We start from the raw sequence: 17,500 nt of genomic DNA on the forward strand, positions 1-17,500 counted from the left end.
CACACACACACACACACACACACACACACACACACACACACACACACACACCCACACACACACACACACACACACCCACAGACACACACACACACCCACACACACACTTACTTTCCCTCCCCGCTCTGGGCAGGGTTTACCCCGATGAAAAACACCTCATGTTAAATGACATCTGTGAAGAGATGTTGACATTCTTGCAGCAATCAACCATCAAGCCCCGACCAGACTGGTTTCATGCCTGCTACCACACTTTCATCGCGGGTCCCTTATCTGCTTTCTCTCGCTCCCTCGTTCCTGCTCTCTCCTCCGCCCACCCCCCCTCCCACCAACCCTCCTCCTCCTCATCCCTCGTTCCTATGATAAAGGAGACGAAGGATATGCACTTTGAGGTCCATAAAGGGGAGTGAGTATGTGTTACCGAGCGAGAGAGCAAGAAAGAAAGAGAGAGAGAGAGAGAGGGAGGGAGAGAGAGAGAGAGAGACTGTGTATCTGTATGTCTGATGTATCCTCGGTTTTTGGACTTGGCTGTGTGTGTTTGTGTGTTTTTAGTTTGTGTGTATGAGTGTGTCATTACAGTAATGGGTTGCCTGCATGATATGTAGTGTTTCATATGTCTAGCGTAATGAACCTTCATCTGTTGGGTGTGTGTGTGTGTGTGTGTGTGTGTGTTTCTGTGTGTGTGTGTGTGTGTGTGTGTGTGTGTGGGTGTGTGTGTGTGTGTGTGTGTGGGTGTGTGTGTAGTGTTTCATATGTCTAGCGTAATGAACCTTCATCTGTTGGGTGTGTGTGTGTGTGTGTGTGTGTGTGTGTGTGTGTGTGTGTGTGGGTGTGTGTGTAGTGTTGCATATGTCTAGCGTAATGAACCTTCCTCTGTTGGGTGAATCATCTAGGTTCCGTCGTCAATAAGCCCAGACTTGTGGGATGGAAGTCAAGTGGCCCCAGGTTTCTTGCCAGCTTTGGGAGCATCCATCGCTGGTTGATGAATGGGGGTTGATTGGCTTTGTGGCTGTGTGTGTGTGTGTGTGTGTGTGTGTTGTCTGAAGCAGATGATCCAGTTCCTGGTTCCTCACATTCAGAGTGCAATGGCACTGAGGAGTCTTTCGTACTGCCATGATTATCTGTCAGTACAATGTACAGACAAAACTTGAACCTATAGCCTATGGCCTATCTCAGTAAATCATCTCTCTATCAGCTAAAAGAATGAATGTTGTGTAACTGGTACATTAGAGGAGTGTTAATCCTCTCTTTCTCTTTCCCTCTCTTTCTTTCTTTCTTTCTTCCTCTCTGCAGAGACCTGAAACTGGACAACATCTTGCTGGATGCAGAGGGCCATTGTAAGCTTGCTGATTTTGGTATGTGCAAGGAAGGGATCCTCAATGGCGTCACTACCACCACTTTCTGTGGCACCCCGGACTACATTGCACCTGAGGTAAGTGTTTGAATATGTGTGTCTATGTGTGTGTGTCTACATGTGTGTGCCTACGTGTGTGTGTGTGTGTGTGTGTGTGTGTGTGTGTGTGTGCCTACGTGTGTGTGTGTGTGTGTGTGTGTGTGTGTGTGTGTGTGTATGGCCCTCTGGGAAGGGCCCTTTCTGATTTAGTTCCCAGTTTTTGATAACATCTCACTCCTGTTACATGGATATGTGTTCTTGTCCGTAGATTTACTACAACCATGCCTTATTATAACCTAATGGAGCTTACACATTCTACGTGTTTCAGATATATTAATTGTGACATTAAGACAATTGTCAACAACTGTTGGGAAAAAAACAAGATCCATGTATGAAGAGCTCATGGCTTCTATATTGAATTCTGTAAGATGAAGGTTAATGATTAGTTAAAGCTGTATGCAAACCTGCAGCAGCAGGTCTAAGAAATCGGAACACCATGGCTATAGATCCTTAAACCACCTAATTGTTCTGTGCACTGATTCTTTAATTGAATGCGCGTTTTGTACACCTGAATTTGCATACATAAACACCCCGCCAGCTCCTTATAAGGGCATGCAACATGAATGCAGTGTGCGGACAAGATCCACAGGGAACGCAAAAGCAACTTGGGCCTCATCAAAATCATGTCAAAGCGAACTCCGGTGCTGCACTGGCCAATACACGCAGACCTAAGTCACCAGTACAGAGGTGAAGGTACTGAATGTGATGTGTCTATTCTATTCCACTATGGTTGGATAGACATACACTTGTCAAGTTTGTTGAATAAGGCAAGCCACACTCCTCCCTAGTCAGTCCACTTTGTTATGAGCTGGCAAAGGGTTGACGAGAGATTCGGCAGGCGTATGCAGCACATTACTGAGCTTCCAGTCTTCTTTGTCTGCCTCGGACTTTGCATTACATGTCTTGCCATCCGATAATCAATCCTCTAATTAATGACATTAAAAGACAGGACTCTAGGAACATCAGAGTTCATGTTCATCTTGCTGCTCCTGGATTGAACTGCTAAAATGATTTTAAGACTCACAAATCAGTACCATGTGACTGCTATCGTGAACAAGTCCAGTAGGCCTCTCAAGAGCAGCTGTATACTTTAATGCCTTAAAGGGCCCTGGCAGCTGTATACTTTAAAGCTTTAAAGGGCCCTGGCAGCAGTACTTTAAGGCCTTAAAGGGCCCTGGCAGCTGTACTTACAGGCACTTAAAGGGCCCTGGCAGCTGTACTTACAGGCACTTAAAGGGCCCTGGCAGCTGTACTTACAGGCACTTAAAGGGCCCTGGCAGCTGTATACTTTAAAGCTTTAAAGGGCCCTGGCAGCAGTACTTACAGGCACTTAAAGGGCCCTGGCAGCTGTACTTACAGGCACTTAAAGGGCCCTGGCAGCTGTATACTTTAAAGCTTTAAAGGGCCCTGGCAGCAGTACTTACAGGCACTTAAAGGGCCCTGGCAGCTGTACTTACAGGCACTTAAAGGGCCCTGGCAGCTGTATACTTTAAAGCTTTAAAGGGCCCTGGCAGCAGTACTTTAAGGCCTTAAAGGGCCCTGGCAGCTGTACTTACAGGCCTTAGAGGAGCTGTCACATCCCTGGGAGAGAGGGGGATGCATGGGAGTATTAGAGGAATGAGGTCGTGGTTCACTGAGATGGAAGTATGTGGTAGGACAGTGTAGGCATGACAGTTTTATAGTGAGGAGAAGAAAGACTGTTTTAGTTTTCAACATGTTGTAATGTGGTACTGATGTTTTTTTCCCCTGTCTTACACACACACACACACACACACACACACACACACACACACACACACACACACATACACACACACACACACACACTCTCTCACACACACACACACACACACACACACACACACACACACACACACACACACACACACACACACACACACACACACACTCACACACACACACACACACACACACTCTCACACACACACACACACACACACACTCACTCACACACAGATCCTGCAGGAGCTGGAGTATGGTCCGTCGGTGGACTGGTGGGCTCTGGGTGTACTCATGTATGAGATGATGGCCGGGCAGCCTCCGTTTGAGGCAGACAACGAGGACGACCTGTTTGAGTCCATCCTCCATGACGACGTGCTCTACCCCGTCTGGCTCAGCAAAGAAGCCGTCGGCATCCTCAAGGCTGTGAGTCTCTCTCTCTCTCTCTCTCTCTCTCTGTCTCTCTCTCTCTCTGTCTCTCTCTCTCTCAATTTTCAATTCAAATGGCTTTATTGGCATGAATGTACAATACACTGTTGCCAAAGCACTAATAATAATAACAATATAATAATAACAATAGTAAAAATAAGAATTGGTAATGCAGGAACAGATAAATTATGTAAAGTAAAACGAATAGATACATAAAAAAGTAGTCATTACAATTCATTAATTATAATAATTACATAAAGAATAATAATAATACAAAAAAAAAAAAAACATACACAGTAATAGATAAGAATAGATAAAAAACAAACAAACAAAAAAACTATGAGTTCAGGCCTATGTTTATAGGTGATATGGCCTGCTCACGGAGGATGTGGCAGGACTGCACATATTCAGAAGCCAAAAAGATACATGTCTCAATTTCCCCCAGGAGGAATGGCAGTTTCTGTTGGTTATCTAGGTTCATGAAACCAGGGTGGATGTTTTCAAATTGGTTGAAATATGCATTTCTTATATTTTGGTACTTTGCACATTCCGTAAGAAAATGAGGCTCATTTTCGACAGCGTTCATATTACAGTGGACGCATAGTCTCCCTTCTGGAGCCACCCAGCATTGTCTGTGCCGCCCCTTCTCCACTGCGAGACTATGGTCGCTGAGCCTGTATTTTGTCAAAATAATTCTTTGTTTATAATTTTTGATTTGGGTAAGGTATGGTGCCAATTTGTATTCCTTTTTTAATGTTCTATAAACATTTAATTTGCTGGACTCTTTAATTTGGTTCTTCCAGCATTTCATATAATATTCTGTATTGCTTTCTTTTAAGTTTCTAAGCCTAGAGGCAATGCTAATGTCTTTCGTGCTGAGCCCATGTTTTTGAACAAGGTAGTTGTAGGGGTCTCTCTCTGGGTGTTCATCCCTCAGTTGGGCAGCAGTGTGGTGGTGCCTGTCTGGCTTGCATGTTTGAAGATGGTTCCAGAATTTAGCTGCTCTCTTTTGAGTGTCAAGAAGGAGTGGGTATCTTCCCAACTCTGCTCTACATGCTATGTTGGGGGAACTTCTGTTTACACCTAATATGTTTTTACAGAATTCCAAATGGAATCTCTCTCTCTCTCTCTCTCTCTCTCTCTCTCTCTCTCTCTCTCTCCCTCTCTCTATCTCTCTCTGTCTCTCTCCTTCATCTATTCATCTTTTTCTTCATCTCCCTCCCTCTGTCGGCTTTGTTCCTTCTGTAAGATAGTTGTAGGTTTCAGATACTATCATTCATATCAATTGATTGCTTCCCCTTTGTCTCAGCCACACCAGGTCCAATACATATTCATTTGTATGCTTTCCTCTTAATTAGACTTAGGTTCGAAACCTTCCTCTCTCCCTTGTTGTGCATCATAGCAAGAATAGAGCCTGTTTCCTGATTGATCACCACCAATCTTTGGTATTAGAAAAATGACCAACAACCCCCAGACACACCCACCCCCTTCCGTATGCTTTCCTAGGCACACACCTTCACACCTATCACGTTAGGATCAAACTCTCCTCAAGTAGACCTATTGTCCACATTGTCTTCCCCCATGGAAAGTGAAATACATTTACATCAAGGACACTCAAACATCAGAGACGTCTACAACACAGTGACCCCCTCACCCGAATTATTCTTTTCAAATGATGTCACCATTAGAAAACGATGACAAAAGACAGCGTAAGAAAACGACGAAGAGTATTCTCAGTAACCTGTAATTGTATGACCTGAGAGTACTGTGCTATGCGCTAGAAATTCCGAGGCTAAACTTTTGTCAGTTGGAATAAACTTTTGCTAGCCAGCTTCTCGAGTACTTTACTCATTTACTCATCTACGATGCAGCTAACTTGACTTTGGCGTTTCATCAAAGATTCACCAGAAATGACAGTGTAAGAAAACGAAAGGAGTCCTCGAAGTCCAAAATAAGAATCAAGTTTAATCCAAAAATACGCAGTAGCAAAGTACAAATACTTCGGATTCACCGGCGTCAGAATGAATCCCGTAACATTGTAAAACCCCACACTATATACAATCAATTCATGAATATGTAGTAACTCGTAGAAATAGGGGATGGTTTGTTTGGCCCTCTGTATAATAATTAGGTCTGTTGCTCTCTTGCATAATAAAGTACTTTCTAGAAGGTTCTCTTTCTGATATAAATGTTCTGGCGACCGTTTGTCTGTTTGAATAATCAGAGTCTACTTCTAACAATAGACCTGTTAATTGCGTTTAGATGTCTGCGCGATCAGGATGGTTTTCAGACTGGTTCTCCTCCGGTACCCATTCTATAATTGATGGCCGTCGTTGAAGTTTAAAGCGGCGCCAGGAAGGAGACTTCTTCTAGTTAGCATGACTGAGATGGGAATATATCATTGATATCAAAATCTTTCAGGAAGGATTGTATCAATTTCCCACAAGCCCCTCTTTGATGCTCTTGGCCCAGAGCATCACATTAAGGTCTGCTTTTCCAGTCCACACCAAGGGCCCAGTGTCGGTGCAGTCTGCCCTAAGGTTGTCCCCTCTTTGGCCATTAGGGATCTTACCCGCATTTATGACTCACACCTCAACAACACTGGTATAAACCCCGTCTTTCATGGTGTCTTACTAGGGTCCTTCTGTAATTTGGGACTAGAATTAAAATGTAAATGTTTTTTTTTTTATAAATTTGGCTTGAGTTTGGGAGGAGAACATCTAAAAACCATCATATCCAGCGGGACCGGTCCAACGTAATTCTAGATGTTTTGGCAATCTGATGTTTCAGAACATAACATAGACAATATAGCATCAGACTTTGTAATACTATCAGGATAATGCAAAGACACACGGCTGCCTTGAATGTAATTTCCCAGAGCAAACCAGAGAGAGCGATACCCATGTCTCCATCATGCATTTGACTAATCAGACCCTTGTCCTTGTCTTCTAACCCTTTCTGTATCTTGACAATGTGGCTATCCTTTCTCTGCATCAAAGACATGAGCATACTATCTAACTGTGGCAAGTCATACTTAAACTCTGGGATTTCTTCTACATATCCTAACTGTTCTTCGGCATCAACATAGAAGTTCTGCTGACTAGTGTTTACATATGGAAACTGATAGTTTCCGACTGACCAGGTTGAATTAGGCGTAATACAAAAGGAGGTAGAATTGATGGGACAGATTGTCTCATTACCATTATTGAATACAGAAAAATGATCATGTGTGGTTGTTATACAGGCCTGGTTATCCAGTACTACTACCTTTGTAAAATTATTGTGAAGGTGGGTTAACTGAACATCGCAGGCTACATAACCAGATTGGGGTGTTCCACATAATGGTTGCTTTCCCATTGCATCACATTCGCAAGCAAACCCAAACGGTGTGCGTTCACAACACTCAGTGTCCAGACTCCGCCACTCCCCAGACTTCAACTGTGTGATGAATTTGGGGAGGTCTTTTCTTTCCTTCAAGACGTTTTCCTGCAGTAACCCTAGGCTTTCCACTTTCATCAGCCTTTCAAATACTTGTTCCGACTGAAAGACCGGAACAGACACAGTCAGGAGCATAGCATACATTTGTCTCATAAAACACCCAAAACGATCAAAACTATTCCCGGCAGAGCAAGCCCATGATTTGTCCTGTGGATTGTTAATCACGGTTTCGTTCCACCATCTCAGCATCTGCAGGGGTGGAGCTCTGTTGGTGGGTTTCGATGGGCGTCCTCCATTCCGGGTAAATGGAAGATTTATTCCCTCCATCAGGGGGCCATAATCCAGAGGGCTGTAAAATCCAGCAGGAATGGGGTGTGAGGAGATTCTGGCCATTTGGAGAAGGTAACTGTACGGGAGGGGTAGTTTGCATTTGCCCAGTTTGTTCATGAACCCCTCCATATTCCCGGAAGTGGTGTTAAAACAGTCTTTCAACCCAAACCACTTCATCATGACCTCCTCTGTGAACAAAGATGTTGGGACTTTTCCGGCCAAAATCTGCTCTAAAATCTGTGAGATCCCTTGGTATTTAATAGAGGCAAATTGTGAACAGTATAAATCCTTTTGAGCAGTGTTGAAAGCGTCTTTATAACGATGATTGAGTATTGATAGTGTAGATGCAATGGTATGTATGTCCTGTATAGTCTCTTTCTCCTCCTTTAACCCTTCCTGTAGGTAGGCATCGGTCTGAACCACCTGTTCACCTACGAGGGCCTTAAGTTTAAGTTCATTTTTCTTTAGTTCCTGGGCAGTAATCCAATTGGATAGTCCTAATCCTGTTCCAGTGGCTCCAAGCACACCATCCATAAACCCTAGTAACTTCCGTCGTCCCGGGAGTCCTTTTGGATGGCTTGTCGGATGCTTGTCTCTAGGCTGGTTTGTTGATGAACCGGTTGCCACAGCTCCATGATATCTCAGAAATGCTGTGGTCAGGAGATCTTTGTACATTTCCGTTCCGCTTACTCCTTTGCACCTCTCATCCACATCAGGAGACCATGCAGTCAGGTTCACCAGGACCGGAATATGGACCCACTGGATGTTGTTGATCAGGACCCCAGGATACGGTTTCGTCACTACCCCGGACTGGGGGGCTGGTTGTAGATTAGGACACTCCCGCATCCATGCCACTGGAAGGAACACTGCCAGGATCCACTGCCACATATCCTCCTCGGTTTTTTTTTTTTTTTTTTTTTTTCTGAAAGTAAATTAAAGAGAAGGATTAGATCCCCCCCCCCCTTACATGTAGAACACAACATTGAATACATGGATAACAAGGCACTATAAACACTACATTACAAATCTTTAAAAATAAACACAACATTGAATACATGTATGACAAGACATTATATACACCTAGTTCAAGTTTACTCCTGTGTTAGACATTTGTTCTCGGGTTTCTTGTATGCTTTTAACTGGTCAATGTGGAACCATTTCTTCATAGGTCTCCTGTTCTTTCCTTTATAATCAACCTTGTAAACAGAATCTCCACATTTGTCAATTATAGTGTATGGTCCACTCCAATTAGCAGTCCAGGGTCCTGTATGATGGTAATTTTTTACCATGACCTCTGTTCCCAGTTCAAAGGATTGTTCGTTTACAGTCTGATCATAATACATCTTGTTGTATTTTTGGTTAGACCCCATCTGTTGAGCCGCTTGATGGTACATGGCTGGTAGAGAAGAGCATAAGTTCTTAAAGAATATTTCAGCTGTCCAACCTTCCACCATGGGTTTTGGGACCTCTAGTAAGAGGTGTTCTGGCATTCTCATTTTTCTTCCAGTCATCAATTCATGAGGGCTGTACCCTGTGCTCTTGTGGATGATACCTCTCACAGACATCAGAATGCTGGGGAGGTTCTGAGCCCAGTTAGGGCCATTCTCCAGAACCATTTTCTTTAGGGCTGTCTTGAGGGTCCTATTAGTGCGCTCTACACTTCCTGAAGACTGTGGGTGGTGAGCTATGTGAAGACGATGTTTTATACCTAAAAGTTTTGTTAGGTCTGTGTGGATTTTTCCTGTGAAATGGGTCCCTCTGTCACTTTCTAAGCTCCGTGGTAGACCCCATCTGCAATAAACATGTTCCCAAAGTATGCGTGCAGTGGCAGAAGCTGTATCAGCCTTGATAGGAAATGTCTCTATCCATTTACTGAATGTGTCTATCACAACTAAGATGTACCTGTATCCCCCTTTTGCTGCTGGGAGTGGGCCCACATAATCAATTTGTAAATTGGTCCAGGGACCTTCGGCTAAACATGTAGGCCTCAAACATCCTTTTCGTTTGACACTAGAAGGATTCATTTGAGCACATGTCAAACAGTTCATACAGTGGTCTTGGATGTGTTTGTCCACATCTGGCCACCAAAACATACTCCTAAGTCTGTCTTTAACTTTTGCCACACCTAAGTGTCCCCCCTGGTTGTGGATGTGATATAAAATGTCATTCCGCAACCCAGCTGGTGGTACCCACACTGTGTTGTCATTTGCTGAATACAACAGTATATTGTCATGTGTTGTCAAGTGTGCATCATACTGGGCAAAAGGTCCTTCAGAAATAGCTTTCCCTTGTTGTTTGAGAGTGATTACTTCCTTGAGAAGCGGATCACTCTGTTGGGCACTTTTCAAATCAACTGGTTCTCTCACATTTATGACTGCCACCTGTTTAATCGCTTCATTCACTGGAAGTGTCATACCATCAACCGCTGCTGTCTTTGCTAACTCATCGACTATCAGATTGCCATCTCCATGTTTGCATGTCCCTTTCTTCTGGTGGGCTTTAACTTTCAATAAGGCTAGTTTGTGTTGGCTGGCCTTGGCTGCTGACCACAATGACTGAATTGGACCACAATGAATAAGGGGCTGACCATCAGCACTGGTAAACCCTCTTTTCTGCCAGATGGGTAAGTATTCTGTTAATGAGTTAACTACAAATGCGGAATCAGAGTATATATTAAGGTCTCTGTCCTGGTGAACTTGCAATGTCTGTAGTACTGCTGTAATTTCCGCTTTCTGCGCTGAGAAATGAGGCGGACATTTATACAGAAAATCACCTATCTCTGAATGGATAGCAAAACCCGTGTGGTACTGACCATCTTGCCAGTATCTTGACCCATCAACATAAATATCCATGGCCCCCTCGATGGGCCGAACTTCAAAAACACTGTCAGGAGCTGGAGTAGGTTCATGTTCACATGTGTGTGGTACACCTTCGTATATGAGCGTTCGTGGTAACATAGAATTGGGTCTGTACTCAGTTTTCAGCTTTTTTGCACTTAAGTGTAACGTCCATCTGGCCAGTCTTGTGTTTGAAACACCTTTTACTTTGCCATTCAAAAGAAGTGTGAGGGGTGTGTGTGGGGTATGGAGGGTTACTTCATTGAAACCATAAATATATTCAAAATGTGACATTGCCCAATGTACTGCCAACAGATGTCTCGTACATGAATCAAACGCCTTTTCAACTGGGGAGAGAACTCGGGATGCATAGGCTATCGGGCGCAAGCTTCCCTGTACTTCCTGAAGTAATACTGCTGACAGAGCTTCCTCCGTTGCCGCTGTCTGTAGAATAAATGGCTGTGATCTGTCTGGATTACGCAGTGCTGGTGCTGCCATTAAGGATGATTTCAATTTCTCAAAAGCAGTTTGATGTTCAGGGCCCCAATCTAGGGAGTCATTTTTTCTCTTTTTCCCTGTGAGGAGAGAATTCAGTGGTTTTGCAATGTCTGCAAACCCTTCAATGAACTCACGGCAAAATCCCACAATTCCTAAAAAGGATCTCAATGCTGTCACAGATACTGGGACGGGTAGTCTTTGTATGGTTTCCACCTTGTGTGGATCAGGGGTACGCCCCCCTTTACTTACTTTGATCCCAAGGTAAGTAACCTCTGATTTAAGCAACTGTGCTTTCTTAGGGTTCAGTTTCAGTCCTGCCCCCTCCAGCAGCTGTAATAATTCTGCAAGTAAGATTAAATGTTCCTCTTCAGTAGAGGTCTGGAGTAATAGGTCATCAACATAAACAATCAGACATTCTGGTCTAGAGAATGGTTCTACTATCGTAGCCAGACACTGATGGAACAGAGTAGGGGAATTTGCAAAACCTTGCGGTAGCACGTTCCAGGTGTACTGCGTGTTCTTAAATTTGAAGGCAAATTTGTATTGACATTCAGGATGTAGAGGTATAGACCAGAAGCCATTAGATACATCAAGGGCAGAATAAAAATTTGCTTCTGGTAGGAGAGATGCCAATACGTCAGGAGTAGAAGCTACCACAGGAGCACATGCGGGTGTACATTTATTCAGTTCCCTGTAGTCTATACACAATCTCCAGGAGCCGTCTGGTTTGCGGACAGGCCATATTGGAGAGAGTGAGGGAGAAAGACAAGGCCTGATAACACCTTGCTCTAAGAGGGAATCCACAGTACGCTGAATGTATGGGCTAGCCTCCTCTGGGTAGTTGTATTGTCGGAGTGAGGGTGGGTCACGCCCTTGTACAGTAACTTCCATACGGCTAGGATCAACACGGCCACAATCATGTTTACTTTTAGCAAACACTCCCATATGCTGGGTCAACAAAACAGCCAGTTCTGAATTTTCTACAGATAACAGTGTATCCAGATCATAATCCTCCGATTTTTTTATTGCGTGCACTGCATGCACATCAGAAATTTGCACCACATCACCACTTGTCTGGCTGTTACGCCAGATACAGCTATTGCCATAATCTATGATGTAACCACGTCTTTTCATAATGTCTGAACCCAGGATATTCCTACCATCACCAGTTTGGCTTAGCCAAGCCTTGTCTTTGAAACTGTCGTGACCTATCTGAAAAGCCATTTGATCTGTTTGTGAGGCTAGGGAAACTGTACCATCAAAACCTTCCAGGGTGATGGTGTTTTGGCTTGTGTGTTGTAGCTTATCGGCATGGAGAATTGTCAATGAAGCACCCGAATCTACTAACCAATCATTGCATCGGCCTCCAACAGCAACGTTTACAATTGGTCTACCATAGCTGTCTCGTGACAGGGGTGCTACATGTATTACAGAGGCCTGTGATCCCTATGGTGAAAAGGTCACAGACTTAGGGTCTGGTTTGGTTAATGCCACTCGCAGCTCACCATTTTCTTTGCTTAGTTTGTCCATAGCTGCCTGCATATCACTCAATCTCTTGCTGACCTCAGAATAAGGAGATGGCCTAGGGCCGGTTCTCCTACCATTAGCCCAACACTCTCTGGCAATGTGCCCTTCCTTGTTGCATGAATAACAGACAATGGGCTCATCAGGGTTGAAAGGTGGGGGTCTGTGGTTCTCCTCTCTTTCTCTGGGCCGATATCCCTCATTTTTCCACACATTTCTCTTGGTCATGTTCTGTTGAGAAAACTTACTTTCTATAGCCGCAACTGGGTGGGGTCTCTTAGCATTAGTCTGATTACTCTGATTATTATAAAACTGTGTCATTTTATAAATTATAGCAGTGTACTCTGAAAGATGTGTAACAAACATGTCTATGGCGGCACGAGTGTGAGGGTCAGATTTGGTTATCAAAGCCGATTTAAAGACCACATCCTCAGTCGTGACATTAGGGAACCCGCTGTAAGTTTTGAAAGCATCCAGCAATCGGTCAGCAAACGCTACAGGGTGTTCCCCTTTTTTCATTGTTACTTCAGCTAATTTCTCTGGGTTGACAGATACAATTCCCAAAACCTCAAGAAACGTTTTCTTCCTTTCCTGAGCATTAGCCATTCTAGTCTTCACTTGCTCTGATAGGGCTCTGGATAATGTGGACGGAAGACACATGCACAACACAACACATGCGTCAAAATCAGTCAACCGATAAATATTCACGCAATTGTCAAGACTAGTGAGAAAGTCCAAAGGATCATGTGTGCCGGGTAGAAATGGCCCTACACTCTTGACCACTGATTCTAACTCCGAGGGGTTGAGACATTTGACTACATGTGACATCACCTCGTCTCCAGTCCCTCCCTGACGCACAGTTGTGGAATGGATTGGCGCCATTGGGTATTTCACCGTAGCACTGGAATGATGGCTTTGGCTATCTTGTAAATCTGAGCGTTTTTCCCAGCATTCCTCACTCTCTGCGTTATTACTACTAGTATCACACACCCATGTAGAGACAGGGCTATCCTTTACCACGCTGGTTTTCATAATGTAATTATATGCAGTCTTGACCTCCTGTAACTCATCTAACAATTTTTCCACTGTTGATTGTAACATGTTGTTATCAGTCGTAAGAGTTCCCATATCTTTCTGCAACTGAACTTTCTCCATTTTCAAAAGTGTGTCATTCAGTTGAAAATTGTTAAGCCGCGATACAAGCGAAGTATTCTCATTAGCCAAAATATCTCTATCCGACTCAACTTCGCTAAACCTCTTATCCGACACTTTATGTGCGGCAAAAAGCCCTTGAAGAGCGTTGGCAACTTTTCCTTTCTTGTAGTGATGGGAATTTCGATTCACTTAGAAGATTCATAGTCCTTTGAGTGAATCACTAAAAAGATCCGAATCTGTTGAGTCCTTTGAATCTGAATCAGTATAAATTTTGTCGCTGAATGAGCCCAGCAGCCCACTCCCTAGTGCCTAATGCGCACGCTCCCAGCAAACCACTGTAATGCAGTGCACACACACACACACACACAGACACGCGCGCGCACACACACACACACAGTAAGCCTAGATACATTGAACAAATTGTAACATGATAGGCTTGGCTGGTTAGGCAGCTTATCAGAATTAAATATGTTATTTCGGAAATTGTGAATAGATACTTATTTTTTATTCTTACTTAATTTAATAATTTAATTGTCATGTTTACAATAAACAAATTTCAAGAAAATTGGTTCAGACGAGTTACAGTCGATTTTGACTGAAATAAGTCATCAAATGATTTGTCAGCTTATCTACCTTACACGTTAAACACGGCCTGAAAGTAGCGTTAATGCTGTTACAAACGTAGAAAATGAATCTGACGACGGGCCTGCTTGCTGTATCAATCAATTGAGGTTGGGTGAAAGACTTACTCAAAGGACTCAGGTGAAATGGGTCGGACTCGTAGGCTATCCGTTTGGGTGAAAGACTAACTCAAAGGATTCAGGTGAAATGGGTCGGACTCGTATCCGGCTGGGTGAAAGACTAACTCAAAAGACTCAGGGGAAATGGGTCGGACTCGTATCCTGTTGAGTGAAAGACTTACTCAAATGACTCAGATGAAATGGGTCGGACTCGTATCCGGTTGAGTGAAAGACTAACTCAAAGGACTCATATTGAATGGGTCGGACATAGGCTATTTGAATATTAAAAAGTATGCAAACATCGGAGATGTCGACAACGTTATATCAGTCTCAGATAGCAGTCACGTTGGCGACATCTCCGATGTTTGCATCCTTTTTAATTTCACCTGAGTCCTTTGAGTTAGTCTTTCACTCAACCGGATACGAGTCTGACCCATTCCCCCTGAGTCTTTTGAGTTAGTCTTTCACCCAGCCGGATACGAGTCCGACCCATTTCACCTGAATCCTTTGAGTTAGTCTTTCACTCAACCGGATACGAATCCGACCCATGAATTCGCTCAGTCTATGGATCTGGATCTGTGTATGTGCTCTATCTACAGGAAGTTCTTATTCAACCACGCAGCTGGCAGCAGGGTCCGTATATCAATAGCTATGCTTAATCTAAGTTACTATGCAGATGAAAAACGGATGTGTTAATGTTGTTATATATAGTTTGATGACATTCGTGCAATGTTTTAATAATGTCGTCCGTAGCAGCCAGAACCGAAAGATTCGGGTTAATTGAGACCACGGACTCGTGACTCATGGGTGAATGTAAGGATTCGGATCTTTGAATCCGATTGACTCAGATTCAACCACCACTACTTTCTTGTCCTTTGGCATTTTGGGATAATTTTCAAACCGGGATTCAGCCCACTTATAAGGCTTATCCTTCGCATTTTCTATCCCGTCAAACATTCCCTGAGAGCCGTGTTTTGCGATGTATTTAACAACAAAATCTTCCATTCTAAACAGCCAACAACAACAAGCTCGTTTTATATGAATCGATCTTGATATTTAACCAACGTATGCCACTTAATGGATATGCTGTACAGTCTCTGTTCCAAACACTAAAATAGCCTATTTTAACAGTAACCTACGTCCACAATTTAAATTCAAAGTATTAATATGTCTCGTTTCGTTGGATTATGCCACAGTTCGTCGGGCTGACCACACTTCTTCGGGTCGTTCTAAGCACAATTTCAAACTCGTCAATACATCGACCAATAACTCTGCCACTGTCCTTCGGGCATTACACAGTACTTCGTGTTCTTAAAATATCCTCTGGCCACCGTACTTCGGGCCTAACCACACTAGGGTTTCAAGCTTGTTCCAGTTACTTAAGAAATGTTTCGCTGTTTGGGTTTCGTTTCAGTTCCGTTAGAAACGTATTCTGATACAATTGTCTACCACACTACTTCGGGCTGATTCAATTACGTTAGAATCGTTTAGAAACAAATTGCACAGCGCTAACCCACAACTGGACACCTACTGCTTATTTATAGATCAAAAGACATGAAACAGATTAGACTTATCCTTCAACCTCCTTCCTAGGTTGTTTTAAACGTGCAGATTTCCTGAAACAGCAGATAAATAATAGATTAGATTACTCACCTTTTTTTTTTTCTTGAAAGCTGCAGAATGGGTGGCTCGCCAATTGTAAGAAAACGAAAGGAGTCCTCGAAGTCCAAAATAAGAATCAAGTTTAATCCAAAAATACGCAGTAGCAAAGTACAAATACTTCGGATTCACCGGCGTCAGAATGAATCCCGTAACATTGTAAAACCCCACACTATATACAATCAATTCATGAATATGTAGTAACTCGTAGAAATAGGGGATGGTTTGTTTGGCCCTCTGTATAATAATTAGGTCTGTTGCTCTCTTGCATAATAAAGTACTTTCTAGAAGGTTCTCTTTCTGATATAAATGTTCTGGCGACCGTTTGTCTGTTTGAATAATCAGAGTCTACTTCTAACAATAGACCTGTTAATTGCGTTTAGATGTCTGCGCGATCAGGATGGTTTTCAGACTGGTTCTCCTCCGGTACCCATTCTATAATTGATGGCCGTCGTTGAAGTTTAAAGCGGCGCCAGGAAGGAGACTTCTTCTAGTTAGCATGACTGAGATGGGAATATATCATTGATATCAAAATCTTTCAGGAAGGATTGTATCAATTTCCCACAACAGACTCTTTCACCCTCCATCCCCCGATCCTCCCGGCTGCCCTCACCTCATCTTGCACCTGTCTTCTCTTCTTCTCTCACCACTTCTCTCCTTTATTTTCCTCTCCTCTTCTCATCTCTCTTCTTTTCTCTCCTCCTCTCCTTTGCATTAGGTCTCTCACTCTCTATTGGTCTCATTTGGCCTATGTCTAGCTGTGAGTGGGTGAGGAGCAGGGGTGATGGAGGAGTAGAGGAGGGGGGGGGGGGCAGGGGGGGCAGCTGTATTTGAATGTGTTTACTTTGAATATTACCACATTTGGATCAATGTGTGTGGTTTTTGTGCTGTCTGTCTGCCACACGCGTGTGTGTGTGTGTGTGTGTGTGTGTGTGTGTGTGTGTGTGTGTGTGTTCAGTGTGTGTGTGTGTGTGCATATGTGTGTGTGTTCAGTGATTAGTTAAGTGGGGAGATTGGCTGGGGTTCAGGTGGAGTTCACAGTGGCACTCAGGCCGCATGGCGAGAGAGGCCTGGGAGGAATTACACTTCTTGTGGGAAAAGAACAGATTGTTTGTGTTCTCTGCTCTCTCTCTCTCTCTCTCTCTCTCTCTCTCTCTCTCTCTGTCTCTCTCTCTCTGCTCTCTCTCTCTCTCTCTCTCTCTCTCTCTCTTTCTCTCTCTATTTTCTCTCTCTACTTTTTTATCAAGAGTTGTGTAATCAGGGGGTAGTTGTTTCAGGAAGGCTGCCCTGGCCACAAAGGGGTCTCTATACGACCCTCTGACTTTAGCCCCAGTGTGTGTGTGTGTGTGTGTGTGTGTGTGTGTGTGTGTAAGTGTGTGTGTGTGTGTTTGGGTGCATGTTGTGGGTGCATGGACATGCATGTTCGAAAACTATTTATTATAGGTAGATTACTTTTTTATAAATGTCAAGGCACTTTTGTTTGTGTGTGTTTGTCTCAAGATATTTTATGTAGGTCAATCTCTCTGTGTGTGTGTATATTTGTCTTGGCATACTTGTACTGGTATATGTTTTCATGTATGTCCATATGAACATTGTTTCTGTGTGTGTTTTTGTGTGACCATGTATGTATGTGACTGTGCCCGTGCATGTGTGTGTCCTGTGTTCCTCTATATGTGAGTGTGTGTGCTGATATGTGTTGT

At 43.5% G+C, this 17,500-nt stretch overlaps 1 protein-coding gene across 1 annotated transcript in view; it reads left to right on the top strand.

Annotated features, from left to right (window-relative positions):
* Positions 1-17,500, top strand: part of prkceb (protein kinase C, epsilon b) — a gene marked incomplete at both ends in the record, with an annotated part of 138,022 nt that overhangs the window by 115,274 nt on the left and 5,248 nt on the right. The window contains 2 exons of the mRNA XM_080848408.1: positions 1,291-1,429; positions 3,428-3,616. Coding sequence (XP_080704534.1) covers positions 1,291-1,429; positions 3,428-3,616 — 328 coding nt within the window. The remainder of the gene's footprint in view (positions 1-1,290; positions 1,430-3,427; positions 3,617-17,500) is intronic.

Source organism: Sprattus sprattus (genome assembly GCF_963457725.1).
Source record: "Sprattus sprattus genome assembly, chromosome: 12".
In the NCBI taxonomy this organism is placed as follows: Eukaryota; Metazoa; Chordata; class Actinopteri; order Clupeiformes; family Clupeidae; genus Sprattus; species Sprattus sprattus.